Source organism: Solanum stenotomum, chromosome 6 (assembly GCF_019186545.1).
Source record: "Solanum stenotomum isolate F172 chromosome 6, ASM1918654v1, whole genome shotgun sequence".
In the NCBI taxonomy this organism is placed as follows: Eukaryota; Viridiplantae; Streptophyta; class Magnoliopsida; order Solanales; family Solanaceae; genus Solanum; species Solanum stenotomum.
In genome coordinates this window covers 54,816,671-54,833,930 of record NC_064287.1, presented here as the reverse complement: position 1 = coordinate 54,833,930, position 17,260 = coordinate 54,816,671, and the positions used below count along the sequence as shown (strand labels likewise).

At 37.5% G+C, this 17,260-nt stretch overlaps 3 protein-coding genes across 6 annotated transcripts; all 3 read right to left on the bottom strand.

The window, feature by feature from the left end:
• Positions 1-821: 821 nt before the first annotated feature.
• On the bottom strand, positions 822-4,652 carry LOC125869115 (uncharacterized). The gene is made up of 5 exons (XM_049549669.1): positions 4,126-4,652; positions 3,326-3,425; positions 3,133-3,256; positions 1,229-1,324; positions 822-1,147 (listed from the first exon to the last, which is right to left on the bottom strand). The coding sequence occupies exons 1-5, from the start codon at positions 4,517-4,519 to the stop codon at positions 1,010-1,012; spliced, it is 852 nt and encodes a 283-aa protein (XP_049405626.1). The 5' UTR covers positions 4,520-4,652; the 3' UTR covers positions 822-1,009.
• Positions 4,653-5,415: 763 nt separating this feature from the next.
• Positions 5,416-8,731, bottom strand: LOC125866561 (vesicle transport v-SNARE 12-like). The gene is made up of 6 exons (XM_049546824.1): positions 8,574-8,731; positions 8,302-8,433; positions 7,002-7,060; positions 6,736-6,918; positions 5,877-6,047; positions 5,416-5,730 (listed from the first exon to the last, which is right to left on the bottom strand). The coding sequence occupies exons 2-6, from the start codon at positions 8,396-8,398 to the stop codon at positions 5,575-5,577; spliced, it is 666 nt and encodes a 221-aa protein (XP_049402781.1). The 5' UTR covers positions 8,399-8,433; positions 8,574-8,731; the 3' UTR covers positions 5,416-5,574.
• Positions 8,732-9,278: 547 nt separating this feature from the next.
• LOC125866559 (ARF guanine-nucleotide exchange factor GNOM) lies at positions 9,279-17,108 on the bottom strand. 4 transcript variants are annotated; one of them, XM_049546820.1, is made up of 4 exons: positions 16,995-17,102; positions 16,345-16,484; positions 13,914-14,736; positions 9,279-13,190 (listed from the first exon to the last, which is right to left on the bottom strand). In XM_049546820.1, exons 3-4 carry the CDS (start codon positions 14,646-14,648, stop codon positions 9,576-9,578), a joined length of 4,350 nt encoding a protein of 1,449 aa, XP_049402777.1. In that variant the 5' UTR covers positions 14,649-14,736; positions 16,345-16,484; positions 16,995-17,102; the 3' UTR covers positions 9,279-9,575. The 4 variants fall into 4 exon arrangements, with proteins under 4 accessions (XP_049402777.1, XP_049402778.1, XP_049402779.1 ...); XM_049546821.1 differs by having other exon boundaries at positions 16,345-16,481; XM_049546822.1 differs by lacking the exon at positions 16,995-17,102 and adding an exon at positions 16,584-16,655 and having other exon boundaries at positions 16,345-16,481.
• Between the last annotated feature and the right edge of the window lie 152 nt (positions 17,109-17,260).

The window sequence follows — 17,260 nt, the reverse complement described above, 5'->3', positions numbered from 1 at the left end:
ATCCCATAGAACATGCAAAGTCAAGTCAGCAATAAGGAGATCCTCCAGATATTCAGAATTATGCTCCTACATTTTTTTTCATAGATGCTTCCAAGTCAAATATGTAGGGCTTAATAAGCTTCATTCTTAAATTGTTTTAATTTATTATTGTGCCAAAGCTAGCACATCAATCCATGTTCTTTTGCCCGGATCATATGTAAATGCGTGCAACTTTTCCGGATATATAGTTATACTGGATTCATCTCAATCTACTACTTTTCAAATGGTGTAGATCTAAATTTATGCCCAAAAATTACAACAACACAAATAGTGGATATGAACTCAATATTATTTTATAATATGAAACAAAAAAGATCAACTCTTAATAACATGACTGTAATCTATTTCTTAAAAATAAAAACACAAGCTTTTACAGGATTAATTGCAGCTAAGATCTATGTTGGCCCGTTAAGAACTTGCACATTCAGAAGAAGATGAAAATAGCAAAAATGAGTATGTTGAGACAAATGTGTGGCCATACTAGGAGTGATAGGATTAGGAAAGAAGAAATTCAAGACAAAGTGGAAGTGCAGGGAAGCGACGGTGAGATGGTTTGTGCATGCGAAGAGGAGATGTGATAGGTGGGCCCTGAGGAGAAGTAAAAGTAGGTTGAAAAAGTAATAGAGCGACACATCTGCACCTTACCGAGGATATGACTCTAGATAGAACAATGTGCATGAAGGGCAAGGATCATAGTAAGGTATGCGTACATACCACTCTCCCTAGACCTCACTTGTGGTTTTACATTGGGTATGTTGATAATGTTTAGGGTAGGGATACAGTTGAGTTGAGAATCATTTATATACATTAACCATTAGAATTATGTGGCACTATTATATACATGTAAGATCTATCGCAGACTAAAATAGCTGCACATAGAAGAATTATATTACTGATTTACTGTGTCCAATATGTTTTTGCATACTAGACAAAGGAGAGATCACCTGTACTCAGCTCAAACATAGCAACGTTACATTACGTTCTCTTGGTCTTCAAGTGAGCGCTTGCGTGCCCTTAAGTTTAGCTTGAGGCTTTCGGGCAACGGAGGTGTTCTGCCCCGACGAAATAGAACTGCCAGTGCCCTCATCTTCCGGCATAGATCAAATACCTACAGAAGGTTCAAGTTGCAATTAGGACGACTAGAAAATTAACTCACGCCTGAAAGTAGCTCTGTAGCTTTTTTTCTTACTGATGAAGCTTCTATTTCTGCAACACCTTCACAACCTTGACCACCTCCTTGAAGCAAGTCACAGTATTTTGCAGCCTCATTTTCATCTTCAAATACCTTCATAGAGTTTAACATATTAGGTTGCAGAAAAAATTTGCTTAATCTAGTTTTCAGTTGAACAAGAAATTCCGAATTAACAACTTCATTTGATCTTAGCCAAGAGACTCAGAAAGGTAAACTACCTACTTTATCTATGAATGAAAATCACAGTATGAATGATTAACATGCTCACTCTTCTGGCCACTTATTCCCTTTCACATAGTCTACCTATAATATATGTCAATTAAGTAGTTACTAAAAAGGGCAATAATGTTCTCTCAAACATTTAAAAAAGAAAAACTAGAATAAGAAAGCTAACAAAATCTATCTGCCGCAAATTGACAAAGCCTTTATTTAGCAGGAATGTCAAGTTAATGGAGAATGAAAGCTGGAGCTGGCAAGATGATGGAAAACCAAAATTCTAGCATTTCTGGATGAAGATGCTAAGAACACTTTCTGATTAGGGCAGAGCCAAGTAGGAGCAAGGGCTTCATCCGAACCCTCTTATGTGGAAAATTATATTGTATAGACAAGATTAAAATTACTTTTTATGTATATATAGTAGATATTGAATCCCCTTGGCTTCTTCGTATGTTTACTTCTTCATATTTTGAATCCCATTAGTGAATCCTGGCTCCGCCACTGTTTATGATATAAAACAAAGGTGTGATTTGCTTTTTGGAAAGGTGAATTTGGTATTCCAGGCATTCTATAAACGACAGACGAGCAGTCCTCCATTGGGATGGAATGAGTCCTGGGGAAAGTGAAAAGCAATAACATGTCTACATAGAAAAATGCATATTCCAACGACAGGACTGCCCACTTTCCATAATCAATAACCACTCACCAGACCAAAAACTTTGACAAAGTAAACACCATTCCATCTCTTTTCAAGATTTCAAATAAAACCAGCAAATTAACTTCAGTAAAATTTTGTACAAGCAGTATAAAATATAGAAGCACAATTATTTTTTGATTCCTTTTCTATAGGTTGAAGGGAGTGCTGAGTCTTGGCATTCTATTCATCAGAGTTGCTAGCATATAGAGCTTTAGATCTGAGATGGTTGTTGCATTATATATATACTCTTCCTTTCATAAGATCACAAACATACACACATCAATAAATTGAAGAACAAAAACTGATTTCTCTAAATAGAATGATCAGTTGTTGAATACTTGAATTCACCTGTAAAACTATGGCTTCCAGAACTTATTCTCTAAATAGAATGATCATTTCATGTGGCATACTAGAGTCAACAACTTCCATACATGTGAAATATCAAGACCTCATGTAATGAGACAAATATTCTTAAGGAACACAACTTGTCAATCTTATTCTTTCCTTCCCCAATTTCTTTCTCTAGAAATTTTTATCCTCCATGTGATATCTTGAATTGCATATGGACAATTTACAGAAAGAGAACTGTCTAAATCATCAGTCAGTGGTCAGCATATGTAGGAGGATGTCTAATCACCTAACAATCAACTAATTCGAAGCTCTAGCCTACAATGTTATTTCTTGAACACACTGGTGCAGATAAAGAAATTATTTCAAAAAAAAAAAAAATCTAAGATAAAGCTCATATTTGGTCATAGTCTCAGACATATCATACTCTAAGGATGTAATATATCTACATAGTAACGCTTCAAGCGTACAACAATTCTTCTTTGGTTTAAGTATGTATCAGTACTAACTTAAGGCTTTTTCTTAAGGGTTACAGATGCTTCAGGATCTTCCGTGCTCTAGATCTTACAGAAATATGTAAGAAAACTCAAGAGTGTCATGAAATAGAAAACTGAAAGAGGAAATCAACACAAATACTTACAAGTACTCCCTCTGTGATATCCTCAACAAGCATCTGAAATCTCGTGTCAGCTTCTGGCTGCTTTGCATGATTTTTCCATTTTCCTCCTTTGGAGAACAACATCCCAAGCTCTCTTTCAACCTCACTGCAAGAGGAAAAGAATCTCAGCCAATACAATTAGGATACTCACTTAAGTTAAAAGAAATAAACACACCTTCGGTTTCTCCGGGTCTTCATTGTACACAACTGGTTTTCTCTCTGGGTCAGCACATATACAGGTTTAGGTGTTTCTCTCCAAGGGTTAGCCTCCAGCACTACAGCAAAAGATCAAAAAGTAATTACTTCTTGACACTTCGAAGGAGAAATGTTCAAAATGCAGACGCTACAGCTAGCTTCTCCGCTCATGTTCTTTGGTTATGATATGGACCCTGGCTACTAATATAACCTTCTGTTTTATTCTATGATTTGTCTGCTCTAAGACCTACGTTATATGTTTTGCATGTAGCAGGAAAGATTTCTATCAGCTAGCATTAAATTATTAATACGGCATCCTGAAATCATTAAACATTTTGGCACATAGTCGTACTAGCAGACCTACAAGTACATTGTTAAGGAAAAGATCGAATTTTTCTGATGTACTTAAGCAAACTACTTCATCACAAGTCCATCATAATGAAAAATTACAAACAGAAAAGATCATTTCTATGCAAAAGAAGTTTACTGAATATAGTTCAATGAAAATATTGTTTAACTAATATAATAATCTTTTATGTATAATACTCCAAATTCCGACAATTAACAAATACTAACTCCTTAAAAATTTATATGCTGAGGTTTTTACACACTTAATTATAATATATGTTAATCTTGAAATATAAATCTATAACTTTATTGAACATCAGAAAATTGATAGCGGTTCTGATAGAGTAATATTTTTGGCAGCTGCATAATTAAGTAAAACGAAATGGAAAAAAAGTAAGAGAAACTGGATTAGACTAGAGAAATGAAATTCACCATCATAACTGCTGCTGTCGAAACTCTGTTGAAGATGTCTACGCATGTCATAGGCACGAGAAGACACTTGCTCTACAAATTCGTTAGGAGTTCCTGGAATAGTCCCATCCATACGAAGCGCTCTTTCCACTTCATCATCTCTCCTCAAACTTTCCTCTTCTTCTTCTTCTTCTTCTTTCTCCTCATCTCCTCCGCTAGTACTCAATTTGCAACAAACAGAGATAGACCTCGTTCTACCACTACTTCCATTGAAAATTGAAATCCGGAATCGAGGAAAACCTTTGAGCTTGGCGTGAGAAGAGAAAACGGAGATTCGCCGCCGGTGATTGTGGTGACGGATAAGCTTCCCAGAAGGAAGAACGATTGACGGAGAAACTGATGATAGAGAATCCATTGAGAGAAACAGAGAATTGTCTAGTGTGTAAGAGGAAAAATTGGAAATGGGGAAGGTAGTTGGAAGAGAAGAGAAGAAAAATAGGAGTTTGTTATGTGTAGGCAAGGCAGCTGGAGAGTTTTTGTGAATCTTCTTTGGAGTTTTCTGTTTTCCAGATTTTTGTGATTCAACATTTTGGATTTTTTGTTAAAATACTTTGTTCCACGAGTGAGGATAGTGTGTATGAAGCTTTACCTATCTTTGTAAAGGAAGAGATGTTGTCGTAGTCGATTGACTCAAGTAACATATATCAAAAAGATAAAAAATGAAAGTTAGAAAAATAAATTGAAACGAAGGAAGTAATAATTTAAATCTCAATAGTATACACATAATTCAACCAAATTTTTTTAGTCTAGGCGTAACGCAATAAGTTTTGTTGACCTATCCTCATATCCTATTCCCTCACGTAACACACTTTGGCCTTTTGGTGACACCTTTATCTTTATGGACCTGTTTGTTCAAAGTTCGGACTAGAAAATCAGAAATTGCTACAAAGACTCTTGTCCAAAGTCGTTTTCAAAACTCATGCCAACGAGCTTGCATCATCTAGGCAACCTACGTAATACGCTTGAGGTGCGATCCTTTTCCGGATCATGCATGATTACAACATAGGCTGCTTCTGAGGTGCAACCTTTAGTTAAGCCTTTTCCAGATCCTGCATGATTGCACAATAGGCTGCTTCAGAGGTGCAACCTTTCATCAGACCAGCCGATCGTAGATGCTTTGTGCATCAGGCTTCTTTTAAATGCATGGTACATTATCAAACGCAATATGACACTGACAATCAACTAAGAGAGGCAGCAGGCAACTCTTCAAAATATCAGGTAGACAGGGATAAGAGAGTGGGAGAGCTATTGTGACAATCAAGTGCTTATTTTTCCCTTAAAGTATCAGATGGTTTCATTTAGGATATACACTAGAATGCAGCTGAAAGTGGGAACCTGTATAGCTTACAAGCTAGATGCATGATAACAAATCAGATTTACATCCAAACTCCCAATGAATTACATGGGTACTCAATGGTGGAAAAGCTTGAAATACAGAATAATAATGATTGCCAGGATAAGGGCTCCAATCACAGAGCCCATTATCCACTTGTTTCGGCTAATTCTTCTAGACATCGAAGTCAAGATCTTCTTGCTCTTGTCAATGGCATCATCCACACCATGAAGCTGTAAAAAAGATAAAAGACAATTAATAAACATAGCCGCTCAGGGAGCCACACTAACCAGAACAGTTGAAATTACTCAAATAGAGGTCAGGGAGGAAATTCAAGGGCTACTAGAAACCAGAAAGAAAATCTCAAATGGACTCATACCTTATTATGTGAATGTAGCAGTGTTTCACGCTGTTGGTGCAAATCCCCTAGAATTAACACACTAAGCTCTTCAGTCTCTAGGGCAATCCTTCGGCTCTCCCTGATTCTGTCACTTGACTGATCGAGCCTCTCTGTTGACATTGCTAAGCGTTCCCTTTGATTTGCAGAAGCCTATAAAATCATATTATGGCTCTTTACAGGTAAAGCTGGGAAATGTGAAGATGAATTCCATACACACATATTTGGATTAAGATAATATGTTATGCCTACAGTCAATTTTTTGAAAAGCCAACCAAACATTAGCCGACTTGTCCTTTAGCCGTGCTGAACATCAATGCTTTCAACTATCTCGTGTAAGAAAGAGAGAGAAGGAACTGAAGTGGTCAGCAGGTAATATATGGTGAACCTTTTCTTTGCTTGGCACCGTGGCGTTTCATCAATTTATGTCAGGGCTTGACCAACAAAGGCCACTAACAGTATGAGAAAAACCAATGGACAGATCACAGATGGCAATGTAAGTGAACCTAATCAGTTCCTCTTAGATAAGTGGCAGATTTATATGTCATGCAAATTCTGATCTTCGATTGATTTGACAAACTTTGATATCACCAACCAAGCATGAACATTATATGTAAGACCACAATTAGCTTCTCCCAAAGAAATTTGCGTACAATGGATGGTAACATATCATTCAAGTGAAATGTATATAACCTTGAGACCACACAACTTTACTATGGCAAATGCTAATACATCCCCAAAGTCATTATATGAAAACATGTATGACATAGTGGAATCTTCAAACGAAAATATAAAGAGAAGAAGAAAAAACGGAGGAGAAGGAAAGTTTTAGTATACATACTGCATGTGGATCCATCATTCCAGACTCTAAATCATGGGCAGCTTGATTAGCACTAGTCAAGGTTAGTTTATTCACTTCTTTCTTCAACTTATTCAGGTCTGATTTGTATTCCCTCAGTTTAGCAAGTAATGTTGCTTTTAAACTCGGTTGCAAACTTCTTGACTCAAGATCCATTTTCCGTATCTAAGCATAGACCATCACTTATCATCAGTTCTAAAAAAAGAAATCTTTTCGGAAAGGAATAAATTTAAAAGTCAATAACTTACCAACACATCTGCATCATCCAATCCCACTTTGAGTTCGGAAATCTGTTGCTTTTTCGGCTCTGCTCATTACAGTTGCAAAGTTATAGTCATAATCCATCAGAAGCGTAACAGAAGATATTTAACAACTTACCAAAGCCTTAACACAGAAAAGGAAAATCAGATGCTTGTTTTGTTGTTTGTTCAAGTAGTATAACCTAAATAAATTAGCAAAAATACATACTAACATAGAAATCAGAATTGAACAGTCTTTCATTCCTATTTTTACTTGTTCCTTCAATTCTCTCCTTTCCTAAATGTTTTAATTATCTTTAGTATGATCTGACTTCACAACTTGCCATGCTTACACCTCTTCCCTATTGGAATACCAACCCAATCTTGAACGTTGAAGTGACTTCAGGGATTTTAGGAAGAAAATCTTTTTTACAGCAAAAAACTAAAACGTAGCAACACCAGAAAAAAGAATGCTTTAATGGACAGGTACACTAAAAAGGGTGAATTGTTTGCTTGCTTGATGTGTATAGAGACAGCTCAATAAACAAAAACTACATCTCCATCCCACACTAGTTGAGGTCAGCTATATGTATCATCATTATATATTCCACTCTGTACAAATCCATTTTATTTCAGTAATGGAAAATAATTTGTCAGTTAAGGCATATAAGGGTTCTCCAACCAAAGGACACTTAAAATCTCACACTTGTATGTACACTAATATAAAAGGCTCTAACCAGAGTTAGTGGAGAACATCAGAAGCAATAAGTTCACATCGATAAAAACTCGGAATTTACATAAAGTCAATTAATCAATCAAAGAATTACTTCTACTTCTTAATCCCAGACTAGTTGGAGTCGGATATATGAATCATCTATAACTATTCCACGCTATATGGGCTTATTTCAATTCCAATACGGGAAAATAATTTGTCTTTTAAAGCAAATTAGGAGTTCTGCCAAACTGTTAATGCTTCTCTAAATCTCACACTTATCCCTGCATTGACATGCAATTCTTTCACCAGTCTTTAAAGAATGATGCAAGAGTACAAGAACTAAAAGCCCTAATCCTAACTAATTGGGCATGTCTATTAGCTTAGTTTGCATATATACCCAAAATCCATATATTATTTTTATAATAGTGGTGTCTGGGACATCTTGCACAGGTACCTGCTACTTCCCACTAGCACAATCACTGACCACTAGGACACACTCTTGGGTGTAAATCCTATAATTCACATTTCCGCATTGATCCACAAAAGTTAATAAAGTTTCAAAAAAATTTATTAAAGATCAAGTGAATCAGTTACCTCCGTCAGCCAATTGAGCAGCAGAATTGCATTTCCGAGACAAATTGACAGAAAGTTCACAGTACTGCCTCTCATATCCCTCAAATACTTCACTCATCTTCCCTCAAAATCTCCGCCCAAACAAAATTCAACCTGTAAATACAAATCAAATCAAATCAAACGATTGAATCAAGTTCAGCTAAGTTTTTGAGAAACCAAAACGAAATGAAAAAAAAAAAATCGATCCACCAAACACAATCAAGTAGATACACGTATAAGTAGGATAAATATACCAGTAATAAAAACGTACGGCGTACGTATGATCGGAGACGGCGATGTACGTTGAGTCACTGACGAGCTAAAACTGAGTGGACTCGGATCAGAGCTTTGTTAAGGAGAAACGGAAATTGCTCGCAGGGAGAGAAATATGAGTAGTCACAGTTTATTTTTCATAAAAAATAGGGACTTGAAAAAAATTTAAGTTTTTCTTTTTTCTTAGAAAGCCCTTTAGCTTTTGAATACTCGCATATTTCCCCAAACTAATAGAAAATTTGATCCATAAGGAGAAGAAAGATATTTTTGTGCTATTTTTAATACGTTAAAGACTTTTTAATCCATTAAATAGAAGTGAGGGACAAAGAGAAAAGATAGTATTTTTTAAAAAATTTGGTTTAGAAGGATAGTAGGTAACTAAGTATATCTATGTGGAAGAGGAAGGGGGCGCAAGTATCATCTACTCGTCTTCTTCTCCTTATTGAGTCATATTATTTGGTATTCGCATATTATTTTATCGTCGTTATCTCCCTTTAACCAATTGAAAATACCCTCTCTAACCAAAAGGTAAAACTAAGGTCTACATTTGTCCATTAAAAATTGGTTTTAAGAAACTTGTACTGTTATTGCAAATGTTGTTATAGTGAGGTTGAACTCTAGTTTGCTAACTCAATATTGTAATAAACATTGCAATTTTTCAAATTGTGCAGAGAAAACACTCTCCATGACCAGAATTACACAAACGGTATGCACTAATGTTTCAAAGAGTCCAAGGCAATCTTGTGCAATAAGTCTTAACACACTACTGCAGGGTAAAAACTAGGTTAGAACTCTACATTCTGTACAATATGCACAAATCTAATACAATATCAGAGAAAGATCACGTTCGAATTTCTCAGAGAGAAAATGAGCAGATGTTTGTTTATCTCTATGTGTTTTATATCATGGGAAAAATATGCAAATTCTTACCTAAATTTGGACAGAAATTTAACTCTCATCTAACAGATTCAGTGATAAGCTTATCAACTCGGATCAGTAACACCATATGCAGTTCCTCCTACGTCTGTCTGGTCAGACTCTACATGTCCTGACTCATTCTCAGGGAAAACCTCAGCTTGCAGAGAAGGAACAATGTTATTCACATGCAACCATGTCAGTTCCCACAAGCTATCTCCACCGAGAGCACTCCTCTGAACGAGTACCCCCTTAGATTTCATTACAACCAAGGTGTTCTTAAGAAGTTCAGGGACTAGCTCCTGAAGTTTTTCACTCTTCTTACCTCTGACCTTCACCTTCAAGTATTTCTCCATCCGGTTGAGGACTCCAAGCCAGAGTTTGCAGAAGGTGGTCAATTGACATAGCTCATGAAGCAACTGTAAAAACACCTTAGTTAACAGCTTCAAGGCAAGAATAAGTGTCTCTTCCATGTTTCTATAATCTTTCTGTGATGTGAGCTCAATCAAGTCGTCCAGCATTGTGAAAATGACAATATCAAAGCACTGCAACCAGAGACCATGTGAAAGGTACATTTCATCTACTCCTGTCAAGCACATTTGTAGGGATGAAAGAGCATGATTCCTAACTTCTCTCTGATCCAGACAAACTTTCCTCAGACCCTGTACAAGCCTCAGCCACATTTCCCCTATATCCTGAGACAGCTTCAAAGCTTCTGCCTCTGCCATCGCTTCCCTGGTATCTTTAGACCAGCATGCTAAACAAGCAGCAGAACCTGCCATAAGATCCACCGCACAAATAGGTCTATCAGCTGGTCCAACACGAGACTCTGCAAAATTTCTTGCTGCATCAATGCAAAGAACAAAATTAGCCGGAGACAAATGGGATCCATCAGACATGATGAAACCTAGGACATCAAATCCTGCTTCCGAAGCTTCTGGATGTCTAGCTGTTATAGAAAGTAACTGAGTAATAGTTCGCCATCCCATTTGAGATCGGATATGTGAAGCATTTGCTCTAACCAGCCGACTGACTTCCTGTGTAATTTGTTCGCAATATGCATCAGTTACCCGGGCATCAAGCTTGGTTACAAGTTGTAATGATCTGAGAAGGTCATCTGCTAAGTTCTCTTTATAAGGAAGCAGCCTCTGGCAGATGCGTAGTAGTCCAAAAACAGCTTTCTCAATTAGAGCACAAGGCATAATTGTTGAGTGTACAATATGAGCAATATGTTCATAAACTCCCTGCCAAAGAAGTGCTATTCTATCTCTATTGTTCAAAGTGATTGCAATCAGCAATTCCAAGCAGAACACTGCAGTATCTTCATCCTCCGGGGAACTACTACCTTTCTGAGGTCTCCCAGCAGCCCATATGAGGGCCCTTGCCAACTGCAACAAAGAATCAGCTAGGAGAAACTTACTTTCTGTGAAGATGGTATCAATTTGACACTTCTGAATTGTCTGCAGTGTGCGCTGATGAGCCGCAAGTTGTTGCTCAGTAGGTTGAGACCTAGGCTCTTCTGTATCTATAGATAGGAGTTGACTAAATCGTCCCATAAGTCCTGAAGATCTTCTGGGAGTACCTAAGGATTGCATATGAGCAGCAGACAATGAATTAGGGAGGGATTTCCCATGTCCTGGATCAGAAGATGCCTCTGAGTCATCAGCTGCATCACTGGCTACACGAGCAGGAAGAAGACCAAGCTTGTGCAGTCTTAAGATGCAATCCAAGATATTTCTCCAACCAGTACGGATAAAATCACCACATTTGTTTGCTATAGTGAAAACTGTAACAGTTGCCTTTCTTGCTTTTGCATCATCACCAAATGCTAAAACAGGTTCCTCCACCAATGAGGGATTCAACAGGGTTGTGAACTTACATAGAGATACCACTAGATCATCCAAAACATCTTCAAGATGATGGCATGCCGAAATCTTTGCAACAGCCAAGAAACCATCTATACAGGTTTGGTAGACATCCTCATGTTCAGCATGATCAAACACCACAGAGATAGCAGCAATAGTAGGGCCCGACATTATTGCGAACATATCATGATCAAGGTAGGCTTTAGAATCACACATGATGTATGGAGGAGTTTTTTTAGATTTGTGCATCAAATCAATCCAACGGCTTGGGTTCATTTCAGCAAAACCAGCACCTTGTTCTGGTGTTGTCCGGATCTCATTGTTGCAGATTGAGTGGTACAATTCAGATAGAAATTCACGAGGAAGATCATTACCTCCATTAATGTGCCTATTGTTACGGATGAAATCCTCCTCTGTCATCTTCTTCTTTACCTGAACATTGTGCTGGTCAGTGTTGAGCATTATTATTGAATATGATAACAACAGAGCAGCATCTTTATTAGCTAGAATCTGTGGAGATTGCTCATAGTATCTCTCTGAAAATGCCTCAAGCACCCTTGCTATCTTTTGAGATTCCCCAGGCAGTCGGAAAGTTTCCAGAAACAGCCTCAATGCAGTATCTAGGTTCATGTCTTGGAAATCAAATGTTCCAGCAAACTCATGAAGCACCTGAACACAAAATTCATCATGATTTCCAAGAAAATCCCCAACGAGATTCTTATCTAGCCCAGCTGTGAACCTGAAAAAGCAAGCCACACTCTGGGGATCAAGTTTTTCCGGCAATAGATGTGTTCCTTGAAGAAACTCTAGACCTTTCTTTGGGTCCCTATTAAAGTGATCAGCTCCAATCATTAACCTTCTCTTGATGTACTTCCGTCGACGTACAAATGGTACCCAATGATCAGGGTCGCTATAGTTCTCACACTTGACCATCCAAAATGGACTATATTCCTCTAGATTTATTGGAGTGTATTCTGAACTATAGGATCCATTGCCTATCCTCTCAGCCATTCCCTGGATAACAGCAATCAGACCATCCAAAGCAAGAATATGCATGGAAGACAATGGAGAGTTCACCGGGAATGCACTCTTAGATAATAAATTTGCAAGTTCTTCAAAAATGTTACTGCAGGTGATATCACAATCTAAATTTGCATACATTTCTACCATGAAGGACTTTTGCCTGCAAAAGTCAACAAGAGCCTCCATTGCTACTTCCTGCTGCTGGTATGAAGCCCCATAACGGCTTTGTGCAAGTCTCAGGACCACACAGGACAAGAAAGCCTCAAGCTGTAGTTTCAGTTCAGTTCGCAAGTGCTGATACAGATTTAGAACGATACTGCAGACCATTGAAAGAATCAATGGACTCATTGACAAACCAAACTGCATTAGATTACGGAATAATTCATCCTGGACCAAACTCAACAATCTGGGGTGACTGCAAATAGCAGGGCCTCCCAGTTCAACGGCTGAGTTGATCAAACCAAGGGCAAATAGAGGAACATCTTCATCGAATGCCATAGTATTTACCCTAGGACCCATCCCTACATGTTCTACAACATTCAACAAAGAGCACAAGAAGTGAAATATCTCAACCATGCATGGAACTCCATATGGTTCAGTCATTAAATGTAGGTCATAAGGAACACTATCCTTCCCGTTGTCACCCATGACCATGCCTTCTTCTGTAACACTGCTAAGCAGACCTGTTGAAGCAGAAGTGAAACCTCCAGAAGGTGGTAGACTATCATATTCAGAAGGACCACTCCCATTCTCCGACTTGCTACTCAAACTGTACTCGTTATCAATACCAGCAACCTATGTAAGAAGAAATTAACATATAATGCTTCGAACATATATGGTAGAAGAATAAGAGAACAAAAGGCAAAAGATGAATGCACAAGAAGTACTAGATCAATCTAGATTCTAGACTGCTGACCAAAACGATCAGATATAATGTACCGTATCCAGGCTCTATTTAATCCAGTTGGACATCTCTGCGCAGGGAAAAAATGCATGTGTGGACAAAATGCAAAGGCGAAGTTTAATTAAAGGATGAACTTAGCCAACATAAAAGACATGTTCCCGTTTTCTTTGCTTATCAGATGATGCCCATAAGGCAAGATTGGTCCATGAGAAGATTCCTTTTTTTCTAATGATGGTGGTGTTTGGACTAAGCTTGCGCTCACCTTGATTTATCCAACAGATAACTTACTATATATCACAAGCACAGGTACTGGACAAACCTATCCACTAGGGCTGGAGCAGATCACTCACAATTGAGTATTTTAGCTGGAACCCAGACCTGGGATCTCCGGACTTTTACTCCTATGCCTCAACCACTCAATCACCCCTTCATGAGAAAAATTCTACCACTATTAGATATAGTATGTTTTTCACATTTTTTATTAAATTTTGGGTCCAAGGACTGGAGATTATGGACAGTTTGTTAGATTGCCAAGTCAATAGCTGGGAACTATAATGTTAGAGACTGCAGCAAAGGATAACTTTCAGAGATTAAAAATAAAGGTGCACCTGTACCTCGTTTTTGGAGGAACCGTGCTGTCTAACTATGGAGTGTTGTGTGTTGTCAACTTCCGGAAGATGTGCAAAAATACATCTCACAAGTTCATGCATAGTGTGACGTGCTATCCGCTGTAAGACCTCACTTTTAGCTCCAGCTTGATGAACTACTCTGAAGCATGTGTTGACAATGGTGCAAACATGCTGGTTACTCAACACAACTGATGTTCTACTTCTCATGCATGCCAAAAGAACTTGAAGTATCTTCATCAATACAACTTCTTCTGATGCAGGATCTGTCACCTCAAATCTGCAACTAGTCACAGCATCCACAACAGAGTGCATTGCATCTTCAATATTGACAGCATCAAGATCAAGAATATCAAGGGTCAAAATCTTGAAAACAGAAGACAATGCAACACCAGTGATTGGTGCCCCAGTTTCATCAGACCGAATAACATCCAGAAATGGCTGGAGATATAAGGCCGGACTGATGGTTTGCCCCGAATGCTGCCACGAAAATACCTGCTTACGCAATGTCTTAAGAGACTGGATTAGAGAGTGTTCTAGCTGATCATCTCCTGAAACATAACGACCACCCCACCTAACATTTCTTCTCATGACTGCTAAAACAGCACTTACTTCAGAGTTAATCATACAAGCTATAGCAGTTTTGTTGGAAGAGGTTGTCTCACAATCTTCTGGTTCCTCTTCAATTGCCTTGATACTAGATTGTGGCCTTAAACGCCCCATTTCGAAAAAATGTGCAATTGGATTGTATTCTGGATTTGTAGTCAAGGACGCGCTTCACAGGGTTATTCTAAAAGGCCATCTTTGTGGTCTGCAATGAACAACAGTAAAATAGAATGCAGTTATATTATATATCTATTAACTTCTCAGAAAGAGTAATGAGGTACCAAATGCATCCTGGGTATTTTACAATATAAAAGCCATGTAATTGTTCACAGAGCTCTCAAAGGTAAAAGGAATAGACTAAAAATAAAGTCTGCTTTTGTACTATCTTTAATAGCAGGAAATAAAATAATAGTAGCGGACTAGCGGTACAGATAACTGATCCCTTTCAATCCAAAAATTATTTGGTCAAAAGATTGAAACTTAGCAACATCATACACTGCAGCGTAATCTACGGATACCATTGCAACTACATCTTAGTCCCACATTTGCTTTACCGCCACCACACCCCATTTCCCCTCACTCTGCTCACATGTCATCCCTGTGCCAAATACTATGCAGCAAATGAGCACTGACACTATCACAAAGTTGTATCTTGCTACTGTCAATTATGATACCTAACAACAGGAAGCTCGGAGTAGTAAAAATAAAAAGGAATCTCCCTCTGGCAGATAGAGAGAATGAAGATAAACGGTCTGATGTTGCTACCAGATTCCCACAATATGCTAATAAAATGTGATTAATAAGTAAGTGTGTCATCTAGACCCTGAGACACAATACCTAATTTGGTTATTGCCCATTTCTCCTTTCCAAAGACTGTCCTAGAAAAAAGGATGATTAAATTGGTGCACATGCATAAAATCAGAAAGTTTTCAGCTCTCTAACCCCAGCAAGTAAACATCACATTATTGTAAGTGCATTCTACCTATGTCGCTGGCAGCTGTCACAACTCACAAGTAGGAAATTTCCTAATTTTCTATAGTAATGGCTGTCAGAGTCCCAAACGACTACAGACCACTCCCTTACTTTTCAGGGACTGGTTTGTGAATTCTGAATTTGGGTATGAATCTGGCATTGGAATATGATCCAATTATCAGTAGGTAATTAGTGTATATTTTGAGCAATCTAATCAAAATAAAACACCCGTCATTCTTGTTTGACACGGGTACAACTAGGCAAATGGAAACTTCATGCACATAGCTACTCATTAGGCAGTGTATGTCTTCACCACCCTACTTACTCCCTCAATCTCTATTTACTAGGCATAATTTGTTATACTAAATTACCCTTATTAATTATGCTTTGAAAATCTAAGTTTGACTACTAGTACTTTATAGGTACTTAATGATAAGTGTAATATTGAAAGAAAGTAATAAATCTCTCTTGATTAGCTAAAATGGACAAGTCAATAGTAGATCTATTGTTAGTATAAGGAACAAGTAAAAAGTAATGGAGGGAGTAAATATGATTGCACTGCTTGCCAAAAGTAAAAAAGCAATACAAATAAGCATTTGAATTACTTTCACATATTTCCTTGGCCAGAAAAACTCACACAGAGCAAAGAAAAACGAAAAAGCATACTACAGTTCCTCAAATTCCATCAACTAACTAAAACAAGTTTTTCTCCCTAAGTCAATTGACATTCTTTTGGGATAGACAATAAAGAAGAAGACATCCACATAGTGAAAGAACAACAATTCATTCAGCAATTTGGTCAATATAACCAAGTCAATTATCACAAGTGAAAGAGGCATACCACACGCACAAAGTGCTCTCTTGATAGTGGCGGGACTGGGAGAGATGTCGATGTATACAATACGCAGCCTTCCCACCTACAGATCACCAATGGAGCAGCTCTACTGTTGACCCATGTCTCGTCCTCCAATCAACATACTACTGCCACAAAAAAACACACTCAATTTTCAAGTCCTAAGATGGTATACCCTTTTTTTATTTTTTTAGATAATCATGGTATCTGGACCAGCTTACACACACCTCAACTAATTCCACTAAATATCTGCCACCTCCACCAGAAATCACTAGTGTTCTCTGTTGGAATTTGAACCCTGAGACCTCTAGATGGTATACCATATATCTCAAACTTTTAGATCAGCAACTAAAATGTTGAAGATCCAAACAATTAATTCAACACCAAAAAATAAATTCCAAATTAATGACTACAAACAACTTAACAACATGTCAACAACTCTTACATTACAATTATATTTATTTTTATGAAAATTATTACAAAATAAACAAAAAAAATTATATTCACACTGCTGTACCCAGAATTGATCAAAAAAACATCATTTTTTCCCGTAAAATGTGAATAATTGAAACATATCGATGTAAAAATGCGTGAAATTGAATAAGAGAAAGCAAAAAAGAGAGAGAAAAAGGGTTTACCTGTGTGTGGATCTATAGCTGAAGATGACTCGAGAGACCTCCGAAAGAGTGAGCAAGAAAATCGAGAATAAAACGAGAAGACTACTAGTAGTGAGAGAAAATCAAGAATAATTTTGTATTATAAAAATAATAATTTTGAGATATCCGCGTTAAAATCAAATTAATCCAAATTTATTGTGCAAGTCAAATTAATTCAAATTTGCTGTGTAAGACTCAAAATATCCGCATTGAAGTCAAATTAATCCAAATTTATGTATAAGACTCTT

Excerpts from the sequence above, each read along its gene's own strand:
- LOC125866561 (XM_049546824.1), bottom strand. The coding sequence starts at position 8,398 with ATGAGTGAAGTATTTGAGGGATATGAGAGGCAGTACTGTGAACTTTCT. Across the intron at positions 6,048-6,735 it reads GAATGATGGATCCACATGCA|GCTTCTGCAAATCAAAGGGA; the intron begins GTATGTATACTA and ends ATGATTTTATAG. Across the intron at positions 5,731-5,876 it reads TGCTACATTCACATAATAAG|CTTCATGGTGTGGATGATGC; the intron begins GTATGAGTCCAT and ends TCTTTTTTACAG.
- LOC125866559 (XM_049546823.1), bottom strand. The coding sequence starts at position 14,648 with ATGGGGCGTTTAAGGCCACAATCTAGTATCAAGGCAATTGAAGAGGAA. Across the intron at positions 13,191-13,913 it reads ACGGTTCCTCCAAAAACGAG|GTTGCTGGTATTGATAACGA; the intron begins GTACAGGTGCAC and ends CTTCTTACATAG.
- LOC125869115 (XM_049549669.1), bottom strand. The coding sequence starts at position 4,519 with ATGGATTCTCTATCATCAGTTTCTCCGTCAATCGTTCTTCCTTCTGGG. Across the intron at positions 3,426-4,125 it reads CGACAGCAGCAGTTATGATG|TGCTGGAGGCTAACCCTTGG; the intron begins GTGAATTTCATT and ends CTTTTGCTGTAG. Across the intron at positions 1,148-1,228 it reads CAGAAATAGAAGCTTCATCA|GTATTTGATCTATGCCGGAA; the intron begins GTAAGAAAAAAA and ends AACCTTCTGTAG.